This window comes from Oryctolagus cuniculus, chromosome 14 (genome assembly GCF_964237555.1).
Source record: "Oryctolagus cuniculus chromosome 14, mOryCun1.1, whole genome shotgun sequence".
NCBI lineage: Eukaryota > Metazoa > Chordata > Mammalia > Lagomorpha > Leporidae > Oryctolagus > Oryctolagus cuniculus.
The window spans coordinates 70,601,283-70,624,755 of record NC_091445.1 but is presented as its reverse complement, the minus strand read 5'-3'; the positions used below and the strand labels follow the sequence as shown (position 1 = coordinate 70,624,755).

Genomic DNA, 23,473 nt, shown 5'->3' with positions numbered 1-23,473 from the left:
GGAGTATTTTTCCATGACTCCTCAGAAATATTCAAAATTGCATTGTCTTTGAGAGTTCATATCCCTTCTGTGATTTTTTTTCTCAATGCTGTTGGTAATGGCATGTATTATTTCAGCTATGTAACAAATAATGAATGGAAAACTACAACTGAGGGGCTTTGCAGCATCAGAGTTGCTAAATATAGCCTCCATTCCATTTAAATCCAGCTCCAGAACTAAGTAGATATACAGCTTCAGGCTTTTTTCTTAACTTACTTGCATTTCAGTCTACTCACCTTGAAATGTGAAAGGTGATCACAATAACTACTTATGGGGTTATTTTAGAGATTAAGTGAGCAAAACATATAAAAAATTAGTTAAGTGGCCAGCACATAGCAAGTGTATAGCAGATTGTGAATCTTGGTGCTGCTATGATTCAATGAAGACAAGGCTGCAGACCTAGCTGCCGTGGCTCCTACAGTTTGGTGAGACATAGAGTTTTAAGTAACCACCTATGACTGTGTAAGTTCAGAGAGAATGGTTAAAGAGTATTAGACCAGTATACAAAAGGGACACCAAGCCCAGCCGTTATGCACTTCATTCCTTTTGTAATTTACTCAAGCAATCTACTAATAAATTCTCCCTTTATTTTAAGAGCCAGCTTTCTGGATACAATGCCTTAGCACCCCAAACTTGACATTGAAACGTTATGATCCCAAGACTGAACTATACTTGAATAAATGCTGGCAGTATATTTAAAAACAAAAGCTAATTAGGAAAACTCAGTGAATTATACTCCTCTGCTTAGGAGAGGCTCTTGGAATGTGTACAAAATAAGAAGGGCTATTTTTAACATGATCAGACTTACACTGATTTGATTAGAGCAAATGGCAAACTTAACAGTCAAGAAAGAGGTTAATGCCCTTCTGAGCTTGTCTCCAAAGTTCAGAACTGATCTATTTTTAAACAATGAAGTGTGAAGAGCCGTGGGCTGAAAATAGGTACAGATCATGTGTCCCAGTAGAATATAGAACGTCAGTATATTTCATCTTCACAGAACATGGATCGAGCTGAGAGTATAATCTTGTCCTTCTGACCTTTAATATGTCAAATACAATGTTATGCAAGAAAATATAACTTTCATATTTATTTATGTCATGCAATTCTAAATCATTTTTCAAAATACATGTATTAATTTAAAACTTTTTTTGTTTATTTTTATTTGAGATGCAGAGAGAGAGAAGGAGAATTTTCCATTTGCTGGTTCACTCTCCAAATGTCTGAAAGAGCCAGGATTGTGCCAGCACAAAGCAGGGAGTCAGGAACTCAATCTGGAATCTGGGTCTCCAATATAGAATGCAGGGACCCAACTACTAGAACTTACTTCTTTCCTGGGTGTCCATTAGCAGGAAGCTGGAATCAGGGGCAGAGTTAGGACTCAAAGCCACACACTCCAATGTGGGACGCAGGCATCCTAGGTGGCACCTCAGCTTGCCACCTGCCAAATTGCCTGCCCTGTTGGTTTTTAAAATGCTTTCCAAAAAGGTGTTTAGTTGAAAATAAGTAAAACATGCTAGAATTATAGTATTCTAAAGTTGCACCAATATCTTTCAAAAGACCAAATACTCATGTAACAGGCATAAGTAACAAAAAACTAGGAAAATTACTTAAGGAATGTGGATGTGCTGACCCTATGAAAATAATCGGCCTATAAATTTATTCCTTCTTTTGTTTGGCCTATAAGTTTTTTCCATACATCCCTAGATTCTGAAAGATAGGCAAAAATTTATCTATTTCTCAATGTATGCAAGACAGTCAACAAGGCATAACAGGGATGATAATTTTTAAGATGTGGTTTTCAGTCTCAAAGTGCTTTATGCTTTCAAAACAAAACATAAATATATGGGGAAAAACTATGAAGAAAAATAAAAATCCATCACTAAAAATACTAGAAATAGAGAAATCATACATGGTTGATTGCCAAAGTAAAGCACACTATGCTTAGTAAATTGTTGAGGAAAGAATGTGTTCCTCATGCCTGGAGTAGACTACACTGGCCTCAGAGGGAGGGGCTGGTACTTATCTGAAAGCACATGTGGAATTTGAATAGACATAGAGGATAGAAGATGTCACCTTGAGTAAAGAAAATAGGGTAAACAAGAATTTCTTTTCACCTTCTCTTTTGGTCCAAGGAGCAGAAAAACAAATCGAAAAATAAAGAACTTTTCCTTATACAATCATTATGTTATAGTTTTAAATATTTTCAACTACAGTTAAAATACAGAAGGCTTCAAGAAGTTCATAGAAAATAGATTTCGAAGATGTGTGTTTTGTTGTAAAATATTGAGAATGCTTAAAGAGGGTCTTAAAAATATCATCAAAATATGTACTAGATGCATAGATTTAAAAACTTTTTGCAGAAGAATAAACTAGTCTTTGAATTCAATTTTTCATGACTTTTTGAAGTTTCCCTTTTTAAAATATGTCACAATATATATTCCTCACACCTATAGTGTATACAATAAATCATTGCAAGAGTAATTTATTTTGTCATCATATTTTTTTAACCAAGCACCATCTGTTTCAGAAAATGGTGTGCATTTGTTTTAATATTGGACTTTTTCTTATTCCTAACTTACTGAGTTCCCACTTCCAAACTCTTTGAATTATATTTGTTTATTTCTAGGACTTCAAAAATCAGTGCTATCTTTATATAATGTGATTCCACTATGACATCCCTATAATCTTCAAATAAATACTGACAGAAAGTAGCATAGAGGTTAGGAGGAATTGGGAGGGGGAAAGTGAGACTTACAGGGTTTTTATTGGGAATGATGAAAATCTTTTGGGTATAGATAGCAGTGATGATTTCTAACTTTGGAAATATATTCTGAATTACAAATTTATGAATGGTTGAAACTGTAAATATTACATTATATATTTATATGTTTTTAACCACAGCTTAACAAAATGGCCTTATAAAGTCCTGTATCTGATGCTGTAATCTCCATGAACTTTTCCATCTTCCTACTACTGAGTGCCTGATACTTCACACTCAATGCTCAGTGTCCTAACTGAAAAATGATAACTAAGTATCATTTTTTAAATCTATTTCTCCCCAAACTTAATACCTGAGAAGCTCTTGAAGTATGTAGACTGTGTTCCATATCTGTTCACAGTGCCACCATTAGTTATTGCTTCTACCATGGCCTAACTGTGAGAACAGTGCTCTCACTACATCTTGGCAGATCCGCCACAGGGAAGGCTTCATTTTTTTTTTTTTTTTTAGATTTATTTATTTGTTTGAAAGGCAGAGAGGCGGAGGCAGAGAGAGAGAGAGAGAGAGAGAGAAAGAGAGAAGTCTTCCATCTGCTGGTTCACTCCTCAGATGGATGCAACACCCGGAGCTGCACTGATTGGAAGCCAGGAGCCAGGAATTTCTTCCAGGTCTTCCCACATGGGTGCATGGGTACAACGATGTGGGCCATCTCCTGCTGCTTTCCCAGGCCATAGCACAGAGCTGGATTGGAAGTAGAACAGCCAGCTCTTGAACTGGAGTCCATATGGGATGCTGGTTGCAGGTGGTGGCTTTACCTGCTATTCTACAGCACTGGCCCCAAGACTTCATCCTTGTAGCACAATTACCTATATTAGTTTGCTAGGTCTCCCATAACAAAACATTCACAAACTGGGCAGCTTAACCAATAGACACTTTCTCACAGTTCAAGAGGCTGGAAATCCAAGATAAAGGTGTTGGCAGTTTGGTATCTTGTGGGTCCTCTCTACTTGGACTGCAGATGCCTGCTATATTTGTGTCTTTTTTTTTGTCCAAATTTATTCTTTAATTAATGAAGTCTTAAAAGGACAAAGTTGTTAAATTATGGCCCACACTAATGCATTCATTTTCACTTAATCTCTTCTTCAAATGCCATGTCTCTATATACAGTTATGTTTTGAGGTACTGTGGCTTCAATGTAAGAATTTTAGTAGGAAAACTTAGTGCATGCCTCTTACAGTGCTTCATAAAAATCTGACTAGAGTCAAAGACAAATGAGTGTTTGATGTCTCTTGCAACACCTGCCTGGTTTTATGGCCTGTCCTGATGTATACATACTGTCATGCATGGATGGTTAAAGGTAAAAATGAACTCATGTGGATTTTACATCATAGCATTCCAAACCTAAGATCACCTTCTCTCAGAATTAAACTTTCTTTTTCACTGTACTATCTGGAGGCCCTGTTTAGGAAATTTTTTTTTTGTTCCACACACCTCTGGATGTACATTTACTGTACTGGGCAGTGCAAATCAGTTTTTATCATGTCAAGTGGGTTTAAATCCTATTTTGCAAATCATTCTTACACCTTGCTACAGACAGCTAGAGCTAAATTGTGCTGGAGTTTACAGAAGTCCAATGACATCCTGGGCCCTGGCTATTGATAACATCTGGGGAATGATCCAGCAGATGGAAGATATCTTTTTCTCTCATGTCTGTGCCTCATAAATAAATATAAATATAAATTAATTAAAATAATCTGATACTGCATTTCAAATTATCTTATAACTTCCTCCATTATATATATTTGTGCCTTCAGAGACTGATTTATTTGAGGAACCATGGTTTCTGCACCCAAATACTTATTACTAGAGTATTTTATTGGAAGTAAAGATTGAGTCACATCCCCTAAAGATTCTCTGAGTCTAAATTGGAGCCTTATAAATTGTATTTTAGGAAAAAGTCCTAAGTAAGTCTAAAGGATCACTGTTGTCCTCTAAGAAGTAAAGAGGGGAGATGTCCTCTTTAGCAGGTTGTCAAAGCCCTTTTGTTTTTTTCCATTTTGATACTTGTCTACCTGAAAGCCAAAATCAAAGTCCAGAGGACAATCCTGGTCATATTGTGTTACTGCCCAAAAATGGTACTATCTTGTGCCTGCTAGCTTTAACACATCCTTGATACTTCTTTGTGCCAAGCTATGTGTTGGGCTCCTCAGCCCTCATTTCAGAGCTGCTGTCTTGTAGCGGGTCAGGGTGGCTCAGAAGCTGCAGAAAAACTTTGAGAATCCTTTATCTCAAAAAGTGGATGGATACTTTTCAGTATATTTAATTGTAGTTTTCAATTTTTACTTTTTAGCTTCACAAACTACATGTTGTAGTTTCTGAAGTAACGACTGAAGGTAACCTCACTGGAGATTCTCAGGAGGTCTCATGAAATTATTTGGATAGCTGTTTCCAGATACTGCTTTAAGATATAAATCTTACGTTGCCAAGGGTCAAACTAAATCAGGTTTATTAGTCTATGGAGGCTTCACCTTCTCTTTCACCTTTCTTTCAACTTATAAATAAATAGGGAAAAATGTGCTTCATGCTTTTCATTTGGAATGCTTCATCAAATAATAGATTTCAAATGCAGATTTAAAAAATCTGGAATGAATGCTACTATTTTGTTTTCTGAATCCACTTGCCCATGACATTATGCTGATTCTACAGCAGTGTACACTGTCCAGTGACAATGTAACATGAATCATTTATGTGACTTAAAATTTTCTAGTAGCTATGTTTAAAAAAATAAAAACAGGGACCGGCATTGGGGCATAGCAGAGGCCAGCATCCCATAATGTATTGCTGGTTTGAGCCCTGGCTATTTTACTTCCAAGCCATCTTTCTGCTAATGGGCCTAGGAAGGCAGAAGCAGATGGCCCAAGTGTTTGAGCCTCTGCCACCCATGTAAGACATGCAGCAGTGGTTAGCTCTTGGCTTTGGACTGTCCCAGACCTTGCTATTACAGTCGTTTGGGGAATGAACCAGTGGATGGAAGAGCTCTCTGTGTGTCACTCCCTGTCTCTCTGTCTTTCAGATGAATAAATAAACCTTAGAAAGTGTGAAATGAAATATAGTAAATTTTATTAACCACATATGTCTAAAATGTTATCATTTGTAAGATAAAATCAATGTAAAAATATAATTGAGATTATATATGTATATAGTCTTATAATCCAAAGTATATTTTAATTCTTGATTTGGATGACACATTTCCCTCAAAAATACTTAATCTGTATGTAGATTTCATAAAATTTAAGTTGAGAAAGTATCTCAACCTATCCAGGTTTTTCTAATTTGAAATCGTCTAGTAACTGAACTGTGAATTTTTAACTTTAATCTGAGAGTCAAAATTAAATAAATTGAAAACTTAATTTCTCAGTCACAATAGCTGCACTTCAAGCATTAAGTAACCTCGTGATGCTACTGAGTACCATACTGAAAAATGTAGTTCTAGGAACAAACCACATACTTGTAGATATTGCTTTACTTTCTAGTGCTATGTGATTTTTGTTAAATGGTGACCTCTTTGAGACTGATTTGGTCTATAGTGTAAGTATTCCATTGAATTGTTATAATAATTAAACAGGAGGCCGGCGCCTTGGCTCACTAGGCTAATCCTCCACCTTGCGGCGCCGGCACACCGGGTTCTAGTCCGGGTACGGGCGCCGGATTCTGTCCCGGTTGCCCCTCTTCCAGGCCAGCTCTCTGCTGTGGCCAGGGAGTGCAGTGGAGGATGGCCCAAGTGCTTGGGTCCAGCACCCCATGGGAGACCAGGATAAGTGCCTGGCTCCTGGCTTCAGATCAGTGCGATGCGCCGGCCGCAGTGTTCTGGCTGCGGCGGCCATTGGAGGGTGAACCAAAGGCAAAGGAAGACCTTTCTCTCTGTCTCTCTGTCTCACTGTCCACTCTGCCTGTCAAAAAAAAATAATAAATAAATAGGAAACAAAAATCATTCAGTAAATGTTAGCTGCCTTATCACCAGGTTCATTAGCACTGCATTTAGTCAGTGTTGCCTACACTCTCTCTAGTGATAGCCCCTTTGAAACCAAATGAAAGCTGCCACAAGTTTTACATAAGACATATACACAGTATGCACCTGTTAAATGCAGCAAGTGTAGAGCAGCTACCTCAAGTCCATTAACATCTTTTCTTGGTATCCTTGGGCCCCAGGTTTATAATTTTCACCTTTTCTGTTAATATAATTATAGATCCAGCCACTCATACCCTATTGTTCCTCTATATTTTTTATGTCTATTCATGGAGTTATCAGAGAAAATGACTTCAAGTTTAATAGGATGTTTATATATTACAATTATTCTGAAAAATTGTATTTAAAGATCTTATTTTTCTCTGCATTTACGTTTTTGCACTGATTTTCTTGTTAGACACAGAACTACGTCTTATTTTCGTGACACATAAATGTGTGTTGATTATTGAAGATTGTTAGTTTTGTACATTAAACTTCCAGTTTTCAAAAATTTCTGATCCATTATTCTTCAGTAAGCTATATCACACATAATAAAGGTCAAGCTATATTCTGTAATATATATATTGTATTTATTTATTTGTTTATTGTTTATACCCCTCATCTATACTCCTGAAGAACAGTGGTCTTTCTACTTTTTACTTGTTGAATTCTTTATTTCGTGGAAAACTGAGCTTATGATTATAAAGTAAGTTGAAAATATGTTATCCCAAAAATTAATAGAAAAATAAGAAAGGAAGGAGGGGAGAGTGTGGCAGGGAGGGAGAAAGGATGGGATGTGCCATTATAGTCTTCTTTGCTTTATACTGCATTGATTTATTTCATTTTACTTACTTTTATGAAAACCAGTTATTTCTTGGTATAACAAAAGTGATATATAAATTGATAAAAATTCAATGTGCATGAATGGGCAATATGTGAAAAATAGCTATTACAATAGCATCATTTAATTTTTAAAAATAAACTAAACAGTCAAATATTAGAATACATATCACAGTGCTTTTATTTTCTTGTTTTCATAAATCTAACAAAACACATCTAAGTTTACCTTTTTAAAAGGCAATTTTACATTTAATGGCTTTGATGTGCACAAACAAAACAAATTAAAAAATAGGGTCCTCATATTTGGATAGGTACAACATTTTGAGAAATATTTTCAATTGTAAGCAATGTTGTGATAATTAAACATCTTCCTCTCTTTTCACCCAGCAAAAGCATGTATGTATGTATAATACATTGTTTGAAGAGGATTCACTGGATTAAAAGTCAGACACCTTTTATATTTAATTAATTATTTGCATACTTGCCCTTTCCAAAGCCCAGGGACTTGCTCTCTCGCTCTTATGATATAGGAAAGAATCTGTTTCCTATGTTCTTATCAGTAGTGTATACTGTACATTTTTAATATTTGTAACTATGATAGGTAAAATTTTATTTTAATACATTTTAATCTCATTGATTATGCTGAATTAGTGTTCACAGTGGATATTTGAGTATAGATTCCTATTCTATGACTGTATTCCACTTATGTTATTAGTACTTGGGGTATTTTTACTACTGTAGATTCCTATCACGTTTCTGTGTTAAATAAGCAGCACCATGTCTATCACATTTTCTGACTTTATTTTATAATTTTATTTTGACCTGAGCATTTTCACTTTGACAGGTTTGTTGTGTGAATGTTCTTATATTTTTTTGGTTTCTTTTTAAAAAAAAATTAGTGTAAAGAGAACAGATTTCATGTATCTCACTGGAATACATCTAAGAAGATAACTGCACTTCCCTCCTTCTCTGTCTCCTTCCTCCAGTTCACTTTCTTCCCACCCTTACTTACTTTTCATTACTTTTTGCAAAGACATAATTTTAATCCACCCTATAATCACGGGCTTAATTAACCACTATCCATAATATTCAGCAAGCAAAATGTAGGAACACTGCAGTTCCACAGGAGTATAAACAAGGGCTAAAATTAACAATCAAATCACAATATGTCTGTTTCATTCTTATACATTCATTGCATTCCATATTAACTGCCGTATACCAGAGAAACATATATTTGTCTTTGTGAGACTGTCATTTCACTAAGCATAATGGTTTCCAGTCATATCTATTTTGTTGCAAAAGATAAAATTTCATTTTTTAATGTCTGAAGAGTATTCTGTAGTATATATTTAGCACATTTTCTTTATTCAGTCAGGACGTCTGGGTTGATTCCGTAGCTTAGCGATTGTGAATTGAGCTGTAATGAACATGGGTGTACAGATAACTCTTTCATGTGTTCATTTCATTTCCTTTGGGTAAATTCCTAGGAGTGGAATAACTGGGTTATATGGTAGATTTATTTTCAAATTCCTGAGGAATCGTCATACGATCTTCCATAATCATTGTACTAGTTTACAGTCCCATCAACAGTGTATTAGAGAATCTTTTCCCCCACATCCTCACCAGCATTTATTATTTTTTTCATTTTTGAATGATAGCCATTCTAATTGGGCTGAGGTGAACCCTCATGTTGTTTTTTATTTGCATTTCAGTGATGGCTAGTGATTCTGAGCATCTTTTTCTGTCTGTTGGACATTTAAATTTCATCCTTTGAAAAATCCTTGTTCATTATGTTCTTAAAACTGTATATATGAAATACATTAAATCTATTCTCCTTATATAAATTATGTATGTATTTATCTATTTATTTGAAAGTCGGAGTTACAAAGAGAGTGGGAGAGACAGGGAGAAAAAGATCATCCATCTGCAGATTAACTCCACAGACGGCCATATTGGCAAGGACTAGACCACAGCCAGATGCTTCAGCTGGGTCATGCACGTGGGTGGTAGGGGCACAAATACCTGGGCCATCTTCCACTGCCTTTCTCAGACCATTAGCGAGGACCTTTATTGAAAGTGGAACAGCTGGGACAGGAACCAGCAACCATATGATATGTCTGCATCCCAGGCAACTGCTTTACCCACTATACCACAATGCCAGCCCCAGTATATTATATATATTTTTAACTAGAGTCACGTATTTTTAGCATCCCATGACAGCTTTATCTTCCATATGTCCTATAGAAGTATGCATACTATATAAAACACTGTATAAAATGTGGGATTCAAATTGGTTAAAATGTAAATAACCTAAGATACATTTAAGATAAATAGTAATAATACATAAAAGTATTAGTCTTAAATGAGTAAAGTTTCAGGCTAAAGCAATTGTGTCAAAAGTGATGAATTTTTTTATTTTAAAGCAAAAAATGCAAACTATAAAGTTAGGGGTTAATTTTAGATTACAAGCTTTTATGGCTTTGATCCAGGTTCTGGGAGGCCTCATGTTGAGACTGGAAAAGTATGTTAGTTTCTTTACACGTCGTCTAGCTCTGTGACCGAAGAACACATTTCTTGCATGTGCAACTCTCTTCTTCTGTATTTATTTCTGTGTAGAAATAAAACCAAGTATAGGTTTATTCTTAGATGGTTACCCCTCCCTCAGGAATAAATAAAATATAAGAGGTGAAGGATTCTGCTCCAAATGGCTGCTTCACAAGTCGTGCTTCCTTCTTCTTTCCTTCTATATTCCTTATTTATACTCAAATTAAATTACAGTGTTCCTTTGGGGATTTTGCAGGGAAAACCACAGAATACATTGAAGAAACAAATGGCCAGAAACATTTATTTAAGAGAAAGAAATAAAGGGAAGAATTTGACATGCCAAAAGGAGGATTTTTAGTTTGTTCACAGTGTCCCATATGGTAAAAGACGTGACCTGCCTTCCCCAAACGAAAAGAACAAATACTGATCTCCCCTCTTTTCTTGCAATTGCTTGCTTTACAGTCCAGAGATGTCTAGTTCTGTTGCCTTGAAAAGCCAGTCAGATTGCCTAATTCTAGAAAGTGGAAAGACATAACTATAAATGGCACTTTTCAGAAACTATGGCAAACTGGAACATGAATGCCACATACAAAGGCATTCAGATTCACACTTTTTAAAGATTATTTATTTGATGGGGAGGTTGGAGGGGAGGGAGAGAAATCTTCCATGTGCTGGTTCACTCCCTCAACGCCCAGAACAGCCCCAGCTGGGTCAAGCTGAGCCAGGAGTGTAGAACTCCATCCAGGTCTTCCACATAAGTGGCAGGAACCCAAGTACTTGGGTCATCACCTGGTGCATCCTTTGGCGCATTAGCTAGACTGGAAGTGGAACAGGCAGAAGTTGAACAGGCAGTGGGATATGAGATGTTGGCAACCCAAACAGCGGCTTAACCAGCTGTGCCTCAGCACCCAACCCAGAATCACATTAAAAAAACAAATAAATAAAATAAAAACAAAAACAAAAAAACTTGTTCTAGGGAAATTCAAAAAAGTAAATGTTTCACTATAACTTTACCACCTTACCATTAACAAATGCCCATATCAAAATTTAAAAATGTATACAATTCAAAAGAACCAATTTAAAATTACTCTAAGCCATCAAGGGTTGAGGTAATTCTAGGTATGTACAAAGGAAACGTGCTTTTCAGAGTTCATCAAAACCCTAATTCTCAGTCTGTTGACACCTATATAAGGGAATCAGGCAGCCTGACAAACTGTACGTCTTCCTCTGTCTTCCTCTTTCAAGTGTGTGGCCAGTGGCAGATTATCTAACTTCTTCTGTAAAATGGAGAAGTAATATTATCTGATACACATGATTCTTATCAGAATAAATAAATAAATTTTTATAAAGCATTCGGACCAACACTTGAACACCGGCAGAGACTCAAAAGGCATTGCTTCTTTTGATTATACTCATTCTTCTAATCATCCCAGCTTTAATGAAACCCCTTAGCACATTCAGTTGCTGTTTTGACTATAACTATTCCAGAACTGGAAAGAAAAAAAAAAGGTATCAGTAGCATGCTTGAAAAAAGTATGGTCTGGGTGCTGAAGCTTTACTAGATGTAGATTGAAATATATGTATTTGTTTGTAGAGTCACTGTGAAATTCTCCAGATCTGGAGAATCCCAGCCTTTGGAATGTCTGTCTAAGGTCTTAGATGGAAAGTCTTGTGTGCTGTGCACTGCCTATAAGATGGGGTATGTTGGCTTGCAGGAATTCAGCAGTGGAACGACATCTCTTTTGTTAAGGTTACACGGTGACTCATTTGTGTAATCATGGTAATTATATTTATAGCCACCATGCTTAAAACTTTTTAGAAACATACTGTTTAGAATAATAATAATGTAGAATGAAGCAGAATTAGATGTTTCACAAAATGGTATTTTACACAGGGATATTTAGGTAATCAATATAGGAGTATAATGGTATTAAGAACCTTGAAATATTACTGTTTCTATAATAACCAATAAAGATATTGCTTAAATTTCCCTGGGGTCTCAAAGTATAAATGATTCCAAAGCACACATTGTGATGAACATAAGTCCCTCCAGAAGCAATATCAATGTATCATAGCCCATTTTTTTTTCTGGCACTTAGGAAGTAAAACTAGGAAATAAATTACCAGCAAAATAATCACAAAATCAAAAAGCAAGCAACAGTTGTGGAAATGGTTGCAATTGTAATCCCAACAGATTTTTTGTGAGGGGTACAAAAAGAGCTTCTACAGTAGAAACAAAGAATAAACTTTTAACTAGACACTTTCCAAAGAGAATAGTCATCTAACCAAAATGCCTAATAAAGCATGCATAACAATATTATGCATGGGGAAAAGCAAATTAAGATAAAATAAGAAAATGAAAACCAAAACAAGGCATCTCTCTGTACTCACCAACAGCTAAAATATATGTGTGATAAAATTAACTATTAGCAAGGATGTAGGATGCTTGAAATGTCATATGTTATGGGAATGAGAGGAAAATAAAGTGCTATTTAGGAAAATGTTTTGCAGTATCTGCTAATATGGTTAACCATATATGGTTATTCTATTACCCAGAAATTCTGGTGAGGTGCATAATGTTCTCCAAATATGTGCATAACAACTTTAGTTTATTAGCCTAAAACTGTGAAGAACCCAAACGTCGTGAAAAATAAAATGGATAAATAAATTGGTACATGGTCATAAAAGAAATTACAGCCTGTGATTAAAACAAAACTAAATGAACCGTCACTGTGCAACACAATTTATGAGTCACACTGACACAATGGTGAGCAAAAGAAGTAAGACACAGAAGAGTACATGGTATGTGATTTCATTCACATGTATTTCAGTAGTTAGCAATACTGCTCTAAAGTGATAGAGGTCTTATAGCTAGAACGAGGTTGACAGAGAAGAAGCAAAACGAAGCTTTCTGTGCAGTATTCTGGATCTGGGTCATTATCTGAGAGCATATATTTGAAAATATTCAGTTAAGATTTATGTAAACTTAAAATTTTCGTACTTAACTATGTTGGTGTTATACTTTAAAAACAAATAAACAGGACTCCTTACATTGTGACTGAAAAATAAGCATGCATAATTCTGTGACACTTTAGCAATATAATGGAACTAGTGTTAACTGCAAAACCTTTCATATCTGAAATAAACTGACATCCTGTCAAAGTTACAGCAACATATGTTCTTTATTGGTATTTGGTTGTTGAAATAAGTAAAAGGCAGCCGGTGCCCGCGGCTCACTAGGCTAATCCTCCATATGAGGTGCCAGCACACCGGGTTCTAGTCCCGGTTGGGGTGCCAAATTCTGTCCTGGTTGCTCCTTTTCCAGTCCAGCTCTCTGCTGTGGCCAGTGAAGGCAGTGGAGGATGGACCAAGTGCTTGGGCCCTGCACCCGCATGGGAGACCAAAAGGAAGCACCTGGCTTGTGGCTTCAGGTAGTGCGGTGGCCATAGCAGCCATTTTGGGGGTGAACCAATGGAAAAAGGAAGACCTTTCTCTCTGTGTCTCTCTCTGACTGTGTAACTCATAAAACTTTTTTTCACATTTTATTACAGTGTAGTTTTTAAATGTACAAAACCAAAATTGTGAAGTAGAAATACAGAGTCCCCATATACCATTACACATTTCTAATAACATCTCATTTAGTATCTGTCATAATTTGCATATTTTAAACAGAAACATTTGTAAACCATCCTTTTGCAAGTTTTCAATTTAAAATGCGCTAAAATAAAAACTACATTGATGCTAAGTCACATAATAATGTTTATTTGAAGGATAAATTTCTTTGGATAAATAATTTTTTCTTCATTTAGTATCCTTAACTGAGTAAACTATCTTTCAAATTTCATGATAGTTATAGATTTTTGCATTAGTAAAAATAAACTTAACAGAGCATATATCTGATATTGAAAAATATAAGCCATTTATATGATAATTTTCTGTTCTTACTGAAAGACTCGTCATAATCTTAGAGCAATAGAAACAGACACATCCAGGATCTGATATTTATAATCACACTTCTCTATGATATGACTATTGTAAAGTATTTATTTGAAGATAATTTTCACCTTACTTTTAGATGAATTAATTTGAGGAAAAATGTACTTTGATACGAAGACCAAAAGGCACATTTATTTTCATAAATCTAAATAGGAGTGAGTATGTCTGCAATAAGGTTTTTATGTTAGACTTGTATTAGGTTTGCAGAAAAGTTGCAAATTCAGGGTTCTCAGATCCTCACATATAATTCCCCTCCCCCATTGGATATCAATGTCTAATATTAATATGATACATTTGTCACAATGATTGTTGTTTCCAACTTCAATACATCATTAGTAACTGAAGTCCAATCATTATTAGATTTTCTTAGTTTAGGTGAAGTCCCTTTTTCTGCCCTAGGTTTGCAACTGGGGCACCATATTGCATTTAATGATTGTGTCTCTTCTTGGTTGTGCTACTTTCCTCAGAATTTCCCTGTTCTTGTTGAATTTGACAGCCTTGAACAGCACTGGTCAAGTATTGTGTAGAATTTCTCTTAATTTACAAGATAGAACTTGGATGATGAGTTTGGGAGAACACTGCAGAAGTAAAATGCTCTTCTCATCACATCATACCCAGAGTATGTGTTGTTGACATGACTTACCACTGTTGACATAGCATTGGTCAATGGAGTCAGTGGCTTGAAGTGTTGCTTGTCATGTTTCCCTATAGTAAAGCTACTCTTTTGTCCTTCTCCATAGCATACCCTTTAAAGGAAGTCACTCTGCCCAGTCTACCCTTAAAAGATCTGGAATTATTCTTCATCTTCTTGAGGGGTGAATAGCTTCATGAATTGTTTGTTACTTGGAATTTCAACATGTTGATCTTTTTTCTCTCACTTTTGGATTTGTTCATTTATTTGCACCTGTGTGTGCTTTGGTTATTTGTTTTATTCTCAATACTATATTTATTTTGTTGCTCAGATTGTTCCAACTTTGACCATTGTTAGTGAATTCAGTGCTCCACTGTCCCTTTTAAACTGTCTTATCACTGTAGGCATTGGTGGTGGTGGTGGTGGTAATATTTTTGCTTTTTGGTCTGTTGCTTTGTTTTTGGCACTTCCATACTTTCTGATGCTATGAAACACACCAGAAATAAGAAGTAATATATATTTTTAAAGGAACCTTTAGCTAGGCTAATTCATTATGAAGGTAAGGACCACTGTTTACTTCCTCAGCAAGTCAGCTCTCCCAATTTAATGCATATGGACAATGCTGATAACTCAGCCCACACATTTCTATAAATGAGCTAATTGTAACAACTGCCATAAAGAAAACGGATGGAAATTAGAGCTCTTAATAACTGTGTGTTTTATTTGTTGGTGTGCTATAGGAAGATGTGACTGATGTAGTAGCAGCTCTAAAAGCCCTGTGTTACTTATGGAAAGATATTAATAACTTTATTAAATATGTTTTCTCTAATAAATGTTGCAGGAGGAAATAGAACAGTTTTTAAAAGTTGTGCTTCACTTCTATACTCACATGATTTTGTTGTAAACTAATTCTCAAAATAACTGAGTTTTCTGAGAGGATTAAAGACTTTTAGGGCCGGCACCGCGGCTTACTAGGCTAATCCTCCGCTTTGCGGCGCCGGCACACCAGGTTCTAGTCCCGGTCGGGGCGCCGGATTCTGTCCCGGTTGTCCCTCTTCCAGGCCAGCTCTCTGCTGTGGCCAGGGAGTGCAGTGGAGGATGGCCCAAGTGCTTGGGCCCTGCACCCCATGGGAGACCAGGAGAAGTACCTGGCTCCTGCCATCGGATCAGTGCGGTGCACCGGCCGCAGAGCGCCGGCCACGGCGGCCATTGGAGGGTGAACCAACGGAAGGAAGACCTTTCTCTCTGTCTCTCTCTCTCACTGTCCACTCTGCCTGTCAAAAAATTAAAAAAAAAAAGACTTTTAGAAATCAAGGCATTTCTGTCTCATTGTATCTTTCCCTATCATATTTTTATTAGAATTTGCAGCTTTAATCAGATAGTATTTACGTGAAGCTTAGAAGCTGAGTTAAGATGTCCACATCTCATATTGGAGTACATGAGTTGACTCCCAGCTGTGTTCCTGATTCCAGCTTCCTACTATTGTATACCCTGAGAAGTAACAAATAATGATTAATGTAGTTGGGCCCCCGCCACCTACATAGGAAACCTGGATTGACTTCCCTGTTCCTATTTGGCCCAGTCCAGTCCTAGCCACCACAGGTGTTTGGGGGAGTGACCCAGTGAGTGGCTACTCTGTCTGTCTCTCTTTTGCTGTCTCTGCTTTAAAAAAGTAATCATAGGAATAAACAATAGTTTAATTATTTGTAAAATGCACTTCTAGGGTTAAACATTTGGCACAGCAATTAAAGTAGTGCTTGGGACACCCACATCCTCTATCAGAGAGTCTGGGTTTGAATCCAAGTTCCACTTTTTTCCTTAAGATTTGTTTATTTATTTGAAAGGTAGAGTTACAAAGACACAGGAGGAGAAACAGAGGGAGAAAATTTTCCATTTGCTGGTTCACTCCCCAACTGACTGCAATGGGCAGGGCTGGGCCAGACCATAGCTGAGAGCCTGAAACTCCATCTTGGTCTCCTCTGAGGGTGGCAGGATCCCAAGTATTTGGGCTGCTTTCCCAGGCACACTCACAGTCCGGCTCCACTCTTAATTTTAGCTTCCTACCAGTGCACACCCTGGGGGCAGCAGGTGAAAATTCAAACACTTGGATCACTGCCAACTAGTGTTAAATCTGGATCGAGTTCTGAACTCTCAGCTTTGTCCTGACCTAGGCCGTACTATTATTTGTGGAGTGAATCAGGAGTTCAAAAAATCTCTGTCTCTCTCTCTGTCTCTCTCTCTCTCTCTATTAAAATGAAAATAAATATATATATATGTATATATGTATGTATACACATATAGCACAAATATTTTCTGAAATAGAAAATAGAACAATGGAGTGAAAATATCCATATAGTTCATATGAAAGACCATAGATGAAAGGATTCTCCATTTTATTATCTTTATTTTCCTCTGCAATCCTATTTTCACTTTCCTATACACTATTATTGTATGTCATTTTATATGTGAAATAATTAACTCTCCACTCATCTTGTCATCTTAATGACATATCTCTGCCTTGTTTAAACTCCACTTCACCTTTAGTCTTCCTGTAGTTTTGTGTATAGAGGTAATTTTGATAGTAAAAAACACAATATATATATATATGCATGAGATTTGTTTCACAAACATTTACTTGAAAAAGCATTCTAAGAATCATAAGTATCCGGCACCGCGGCTCAATAGGCTAATCTTCCACCTTGGGGCGCCGGCACACCGGGTTCTAGTCCTGGTCGGGGCACCGGATTCTGTCCTGGTTGCCCCTCTTCCAGGCCAGCTCTCTGCTGTGGCCAGGGAGTGCAGTGGAGGATGGCCCAAGTGCTTGGGCCCTGCACCCCATGGGAGACCAGGATAAGCACCTGGCTCCTGCCATCGGATCAGTGCGATGCGCCGGCCGCAGTGTTCTGGCCGCGGCGGCCATTGGAGGGTGAACCAACGGCAAAAGGAAGACCTTTCTCTCTGTCTCTCTCTCTCACTGTCCACTCTGCCTGTCCAAAAAAAAAAAAAAAAAAAAAAGAATCATAAGCAACCTCTTCCTAACAAAAACAAAAATAATCTTTTTGAGCTCTCTTATTTCACAACTGAAGCTCACCCCTCTCTTCCTTCCTCCTTCCTCCTTCCTCTGCTTTTTTATATGCATGTATATTTACTGAGCACCCACTACATGCTGAACAGTGCTGTATCCCCACATGCCATCCATTTGGCATCAGCAAAAATTACCCTGGATTCAGCCAACCATGGAATCAACTATGCATTTGCGGGAAGTTGGATAATGCTCCACCATGTTCTATAAGTCATGTATTTCTCTTGTCTTGGCTATGTTCAGTTTCTGTTATTTTTCTGACTTTTAAGTATTTTATCATCTTCTATAAAGCTCTATTAGAGAAACCTCTCCGGTCTGCAGAATTCACAAGGTATTATTGAGAATGAAGCAACTTTTCAATCTGAAGTAGGTTTCTATCTCAGCTGGAATTTTTTTTTTTTTTTTTTTTTTTTTTGCCTATTCAAGAATGATACATTTTATGAAGGAAGAACTGGGAAACTCTGCAAGCCTTGTAACTGAAGACTGTTTAACACATTTCAGCAAGGCACCTGATTTGGTGCTTAGTACAGTTCCATTTGTTTTTGCCCTTTTCTCACCTCTTAAAGGTGTCTTAAGTTTCTGTTCCTCTTAAGCGACATCACAAATTCGCTCCCACCTCTGTTGAGCTTCGGTGGTGAAGACATTTCGGAGAATTAGCGCTCTGTAAAACTTAGATTCTCAATGTCTGTTCCTTGTCACCCATCTGACTTGCAAAGTTATCATTAATTCCATATCCATATTTTGGCCCAATGTGATAAGAGTATGTCTAAGCTGGACCTGAAAACTACAGAATAAAATCAAACATACAGATCTTCTAATTTAAAATTAACCTCTTCAGGGCCGGCACTGTGGCACAGTAGGTTAATCCTCCGCCTGCAGTGTTGGCATTCCATATGGATGCCTGTTCTAGTCCTGGCTGCTCCTCTTCCAATCCAGCTCTCTACTATGGCCTGTGAAAGCAGTAGAAGATGGCCCAAGTGCTTAGGCCCCTGCACTCACATGGAAGACCAGGAAGAAGCACCTGGCTCCTAGCTTCGGATCGGCACAGCTCTGGCCATTGCAGTCATTGGGGAGTGAACCAATGGACAGAAGACCTTTCTCTCTGTCTTTCCCTCTCACTGTCTGTAACTCTACCTCTTAAATAAATAAATTTTAAAAAATCGTTAAAAAATTAACCTCACCTTAGAAATGAAACAAACAGACAGGAAAATATGGCCTCTGAGCAGATCAAGACTTCCAGTGGAGATATACAAGGCTTTGGAAAGAGTGATACTCTAATCCATCATAGGCATAGATTGGATTCATAATTTTAGATGACAATATCCTTTCTGTCACTTTTTTTTTCACTCTCCATTGCCCTTGCTCTAATATAAATGTCATTAACAAGATACATCAAAATGTTTTTGTCTGTCATCTGGGCCTTTGTTTTAGAATTCTTATTAGTGGATGCGGAGTCAGTTGTTCAACACAGAGCAGCATAGAAGCAATAGGCAATAGGCAATGTGAACTGATGTTGTTTCGTCCTTCATAGATGAAAGATTAAAGAAAGACTAAAATTCTTTCATATAGAAGTTCTAATGTCATATATAGAATAACAAATGGCAAGTTTAAAAATTTGAATCTTTCATTGAATATTTAATATTTCAAACTGAGCATGTATTGAACATTTGTTGAATAATATATTCATATACAACACTAGGTGTAAGGATACAAAACCCAATTTCTGATTTTTGATGTGTGGATTATTAGAATTTATGTATTTTTTATTCTGATTGTGAATTGTAATATTATGCATATTTTTAGATCTTAGCACGTTTTTCTTCCAGATGTGATTAATATCTCCTTTAAATTTGTTTTCTCTTTCATCTTTAGGAGATAGTCAACTTCAACTGTCGGAAACTAGTGGCTACAATGCCTCTTTTTGCTAACGCAGATCCGAATTTTGTGACTGCCATGCTGAGCAAGTTGAGATTTGAGGTATTTCAACCTGGAGATTATATCATACGAGAAGGAGCTGTAGGGAAAAAAATGTATTTCATTCAGCATGGTGTGGCGGGTGTCATCACAAAGTCAAGTAAAGAAATGAAGCTGACAGATGGCTCTTACTTTGGAGGTTAGTAAAATATAAAATGCAACTGAGATGGAACCTAAGTGGTCTGAGATAGGTGTCTTTGTCAGAATTTCCAAGATGTCTGATTGTTGGATTGTTGATTTTGAACATGTACTTGTATTTGAATTCAGATACAAATGTCTTTAACGGTGTGTTTTTACATGTCAGGGTCAAAGGTGCAATGTATGAAGGTTTACTCTGGCATTGGTTGGGCTGTCATTTCAGCCTCTGTACCTGAAACCAAATAACTGTGGCTTAAATCAGATGGAAGATATATCTCTCACACCAAAGTCCCAGGAGGCTTGCACAGATCTTTCTCTGCAACACTTTTCAGGGACCCAGATTGAATTTATTTTATTGGTCTATTTATCCACTACGGTGCTTCTGTTTTATTTGTTTTTAATCTCCAGGAGAGGCTCTGATCCTCCTATACCATGTGTTGCTATGGCCTACAAGAAGGAGTAGAGAAAATACAAGAAATGAAAATCTAGCAATTTCCTGTTACATATGTACCCCCAAGTTGACAACATAACTGTTACTCACATATGATTGCCCAGAATTTGGTTATAGGATCATCTTTATGTCTAGAGAAGGCTGAGAAATGTAGCCTCTAATTGGGTGGAAATTTATCTTCCTAAAATAATCTAAACATTTGAATAGTTTTCATTTATCTAATGATCCGTCGATTACTGCTTATAGGAGTTTTTTGGTTAATTCTTTGAGATTTTCCACGTAGATGTTATTGTCTTCTAGAAATGGAGGCAGTTCTATTTCTTCATTTCCAATTTGTGTACATGTTAGTTCCTTCCCTTGTCTCTTATTTTGGTGGCAAGGATGTCTAGTATTATATTGAATTAGAATACAGAGGGAAGATATCCTTGCTATTGCCTTGATGATGATTTTAAGAGAAAAGTATTCAGTTTTCATCATTAGGTCAGATACTAATTGAAATTTAATTTATTTTTGATGTTCTTAAACCTGTTTGAGACTTTTTTCAAATCCAGCCTGTCTGAGAATTGTTTTAAACATGAGTGGAAGTTTTCAAATGTTTTTTTTTAACCCTTTGCCAAGCATATCGTCAGGTTTTTTTCTCTTCGATTTTTGATTTGAAGGTTGAACTAGCCTAGCATATCTGAAAAAAATTTTTATTTATTAAAGTGTGTAAGCATTGTTAGATTTGAATTGCTAGTATTTTGGTCACAGTTTCTGTGTCAGTCTTCATGAGAGATATCGGTCTGTACCTTTTAATTTCTCTAATGTATTTTTCTGGTTTTTGTATTAGGCTAACTTACTCCGTAGAATGAATTGGGAAGAGCGCCTTCTATTTCCATTTTCTGGAAAAGATCATTGAGAATCAGTACCATTGCTCTCTTAAATCTTTGATAGAATCTGCTAGTGAAAACACACTTGGGCCTTGTTGTTTTTTTGTTTGTTTGTTTGTTTTTTGTTTTTTTTTTTTTGCAAGGTCATTTTGTTACTAATGCAATTTGTTTATACAACAGCTATAAATTTATTCTGATATCTATTTCTCACTGTGTGGTTTTTGCTAGTTAATACTTTCCAGTAACTGTTTTAGCTTTCTTCAATGTTATTTTTTTTTTTTCACTTTTATCAAAGAACTAGATTTTGGTATCATTGATTTACATTCTTCTCTTGTGTTTTTATTTTATTGATTTCTGCTATAATTTTTATTATACCTTCCTTCTGGCTTTGGGATTAACTTGCTCTTCTTTTGCTATTTTGCTAAGTATGATGCTTTAACTCCTGATTTTTTATCTTTCTTCCATTCTCATATATGTATTAATACTATATAGTATAAATTCATAAGTACCACCTTGTCACCTCCTACAAATTTGTCATCACAATTTAATTTTCATAATTTCACAGTATTTTTAAATATCTACATTGAGCACTGTTCTATTTAAAGTGTTTTAAGAATTTGAGATTTTCTGTCTATTCTTCTGTTATCAATTTTTAGTATAATTTCATTATTAACTGAGAATTACCTTGTGTGATTCTTATTATATTTACTAAGGAGTGTTTTTTGGCACTCAATTGTGTGAAGGATATATATTCTAATGTTTTTACTTACTCAACTCAATTCACTTCTCCAAGATTTTCTGTAAAATATTATCTTGTTTGGATGCAGTGTTTTTAGCCTCACCCATATTTTCACTATGTTGATGTGAAGTGGCTGTCAGTAGACTCCAGATTTTTGAAGCAACAAGTCTGCAACAGATAGTTTACAGAAAAAAAATGGGCCTGTATTGCTTTGAATTCAATTCAGTTTAAATGCCAAAAATGAAAAAGATGTTATAAGGCAGTTAGAATATAATCATCATCATAATAATAATGAATTAAGTTTAACATGCTAAAGTTTACAACCCATAACTTTTTCGTGGTCTAATATTAAATTTTAAAATCAGTGGGGTTGATTCTTGCATTATTCTGATTTTAAATTTGCATAAATTAGCTTGATAAGTTCATAGTACTGTTAAGCAGAACCAGAAGTTGCCTGAGGGATATTCTTTCCACTCTTCCACCATGAATAAGTAGACATAATCAGGCACAGAACAGCGAACTTCAAAAGAACAAAATAAGAGAAGTCCCACCTTAGGATCATGAAGAAGGAATGGAAGAGAAGGAACCTAGGATAAGTGCTTGATGTATATTAGGCACATTCGACAGGCATGGGGTCATAGCAGAGAGCAAAAGAAACCAAATTCCTTCAAATTGTGTAACTTTTATTTTGGTGGATTCTTGTATTTTAGAAAGATTTAAAAAAAATCCCACAAATTTCTAAAAATATGAAACCGTATCATCAGTGGTGCTTAGCATTTTGGGAAAATCCATAGTCTTCCTATGATGGAAATGCTAAATCTTCTGTCATGTACTGTGATGGGAAACAAGCCTATCAGAAGGGAAATACTGTTTTGACGATTATGAATAATGCCAATGTTTTTCTAACCTTGGGGAGACTGCAAGGCATTTTTTTACATGGCTGATATATGGATTTAGAATTTTTAAGCCCAAATCCATTTGAACAGACAAAAAATCATTTGACTTTTTTTTTTTTTCCAATTAGAGCCATATATTTGAAAAACACAAGCAATCCCTGTCATGGTGATTGTTCATTGCTTGTAGGAAGATTGAAGCATCTGCCAATCTGTAGTTTGTAATTTACTCTGCCTCTGGTACTTTGCATATTTTTACAAGTTGATACTGGTTTTCTAGAAGGTGTGAGGCATCTGTTGACAGTAAATGCAGAATTTTATTAGCTCAGTGTTCCCATTGCATTTGTGGAGAGGAAAAGCCTGGAGCAGGGAATAATGATGGCTCTGATAGACTTTTTTTTTCTTTTGCTTTTGCTTCCTCATTTCTTATCATCTTAGTCTAGGCTAAGTGAAATAATTGTTTCAGCACTTATCAGATAGCTCTGACATATCTTTCTGAATGCTTTGGTCCACTTTTAAATACCAATATACAACCACGGGAGGAAGTTTTGC

General features: G+C 36.2%; 1 protein-coding gene across 3 annotated transcripts in view; it reads left to right on the top strand.

Moving 5' to 3' along the window:
* Positions 1–23,473, top strand: part of HCN1 (hyperpolarization activated cyclic nucleotide gated potassium channel 1) — a 413,751-nt gene that overhangs the window by 356,974 nt on the left and 33,304 nt on the right. For all 3 annotated transcript variants that reach the window (XM_051853385.2, XM_008262038.4, NM_001082063.1), the window contains 1 exon segment: positions 19,730–19,970. In XM_051853385.2, the coding sequence (XP_051709345.1) occupies positions 19,730–19,970 (241 nt within the window).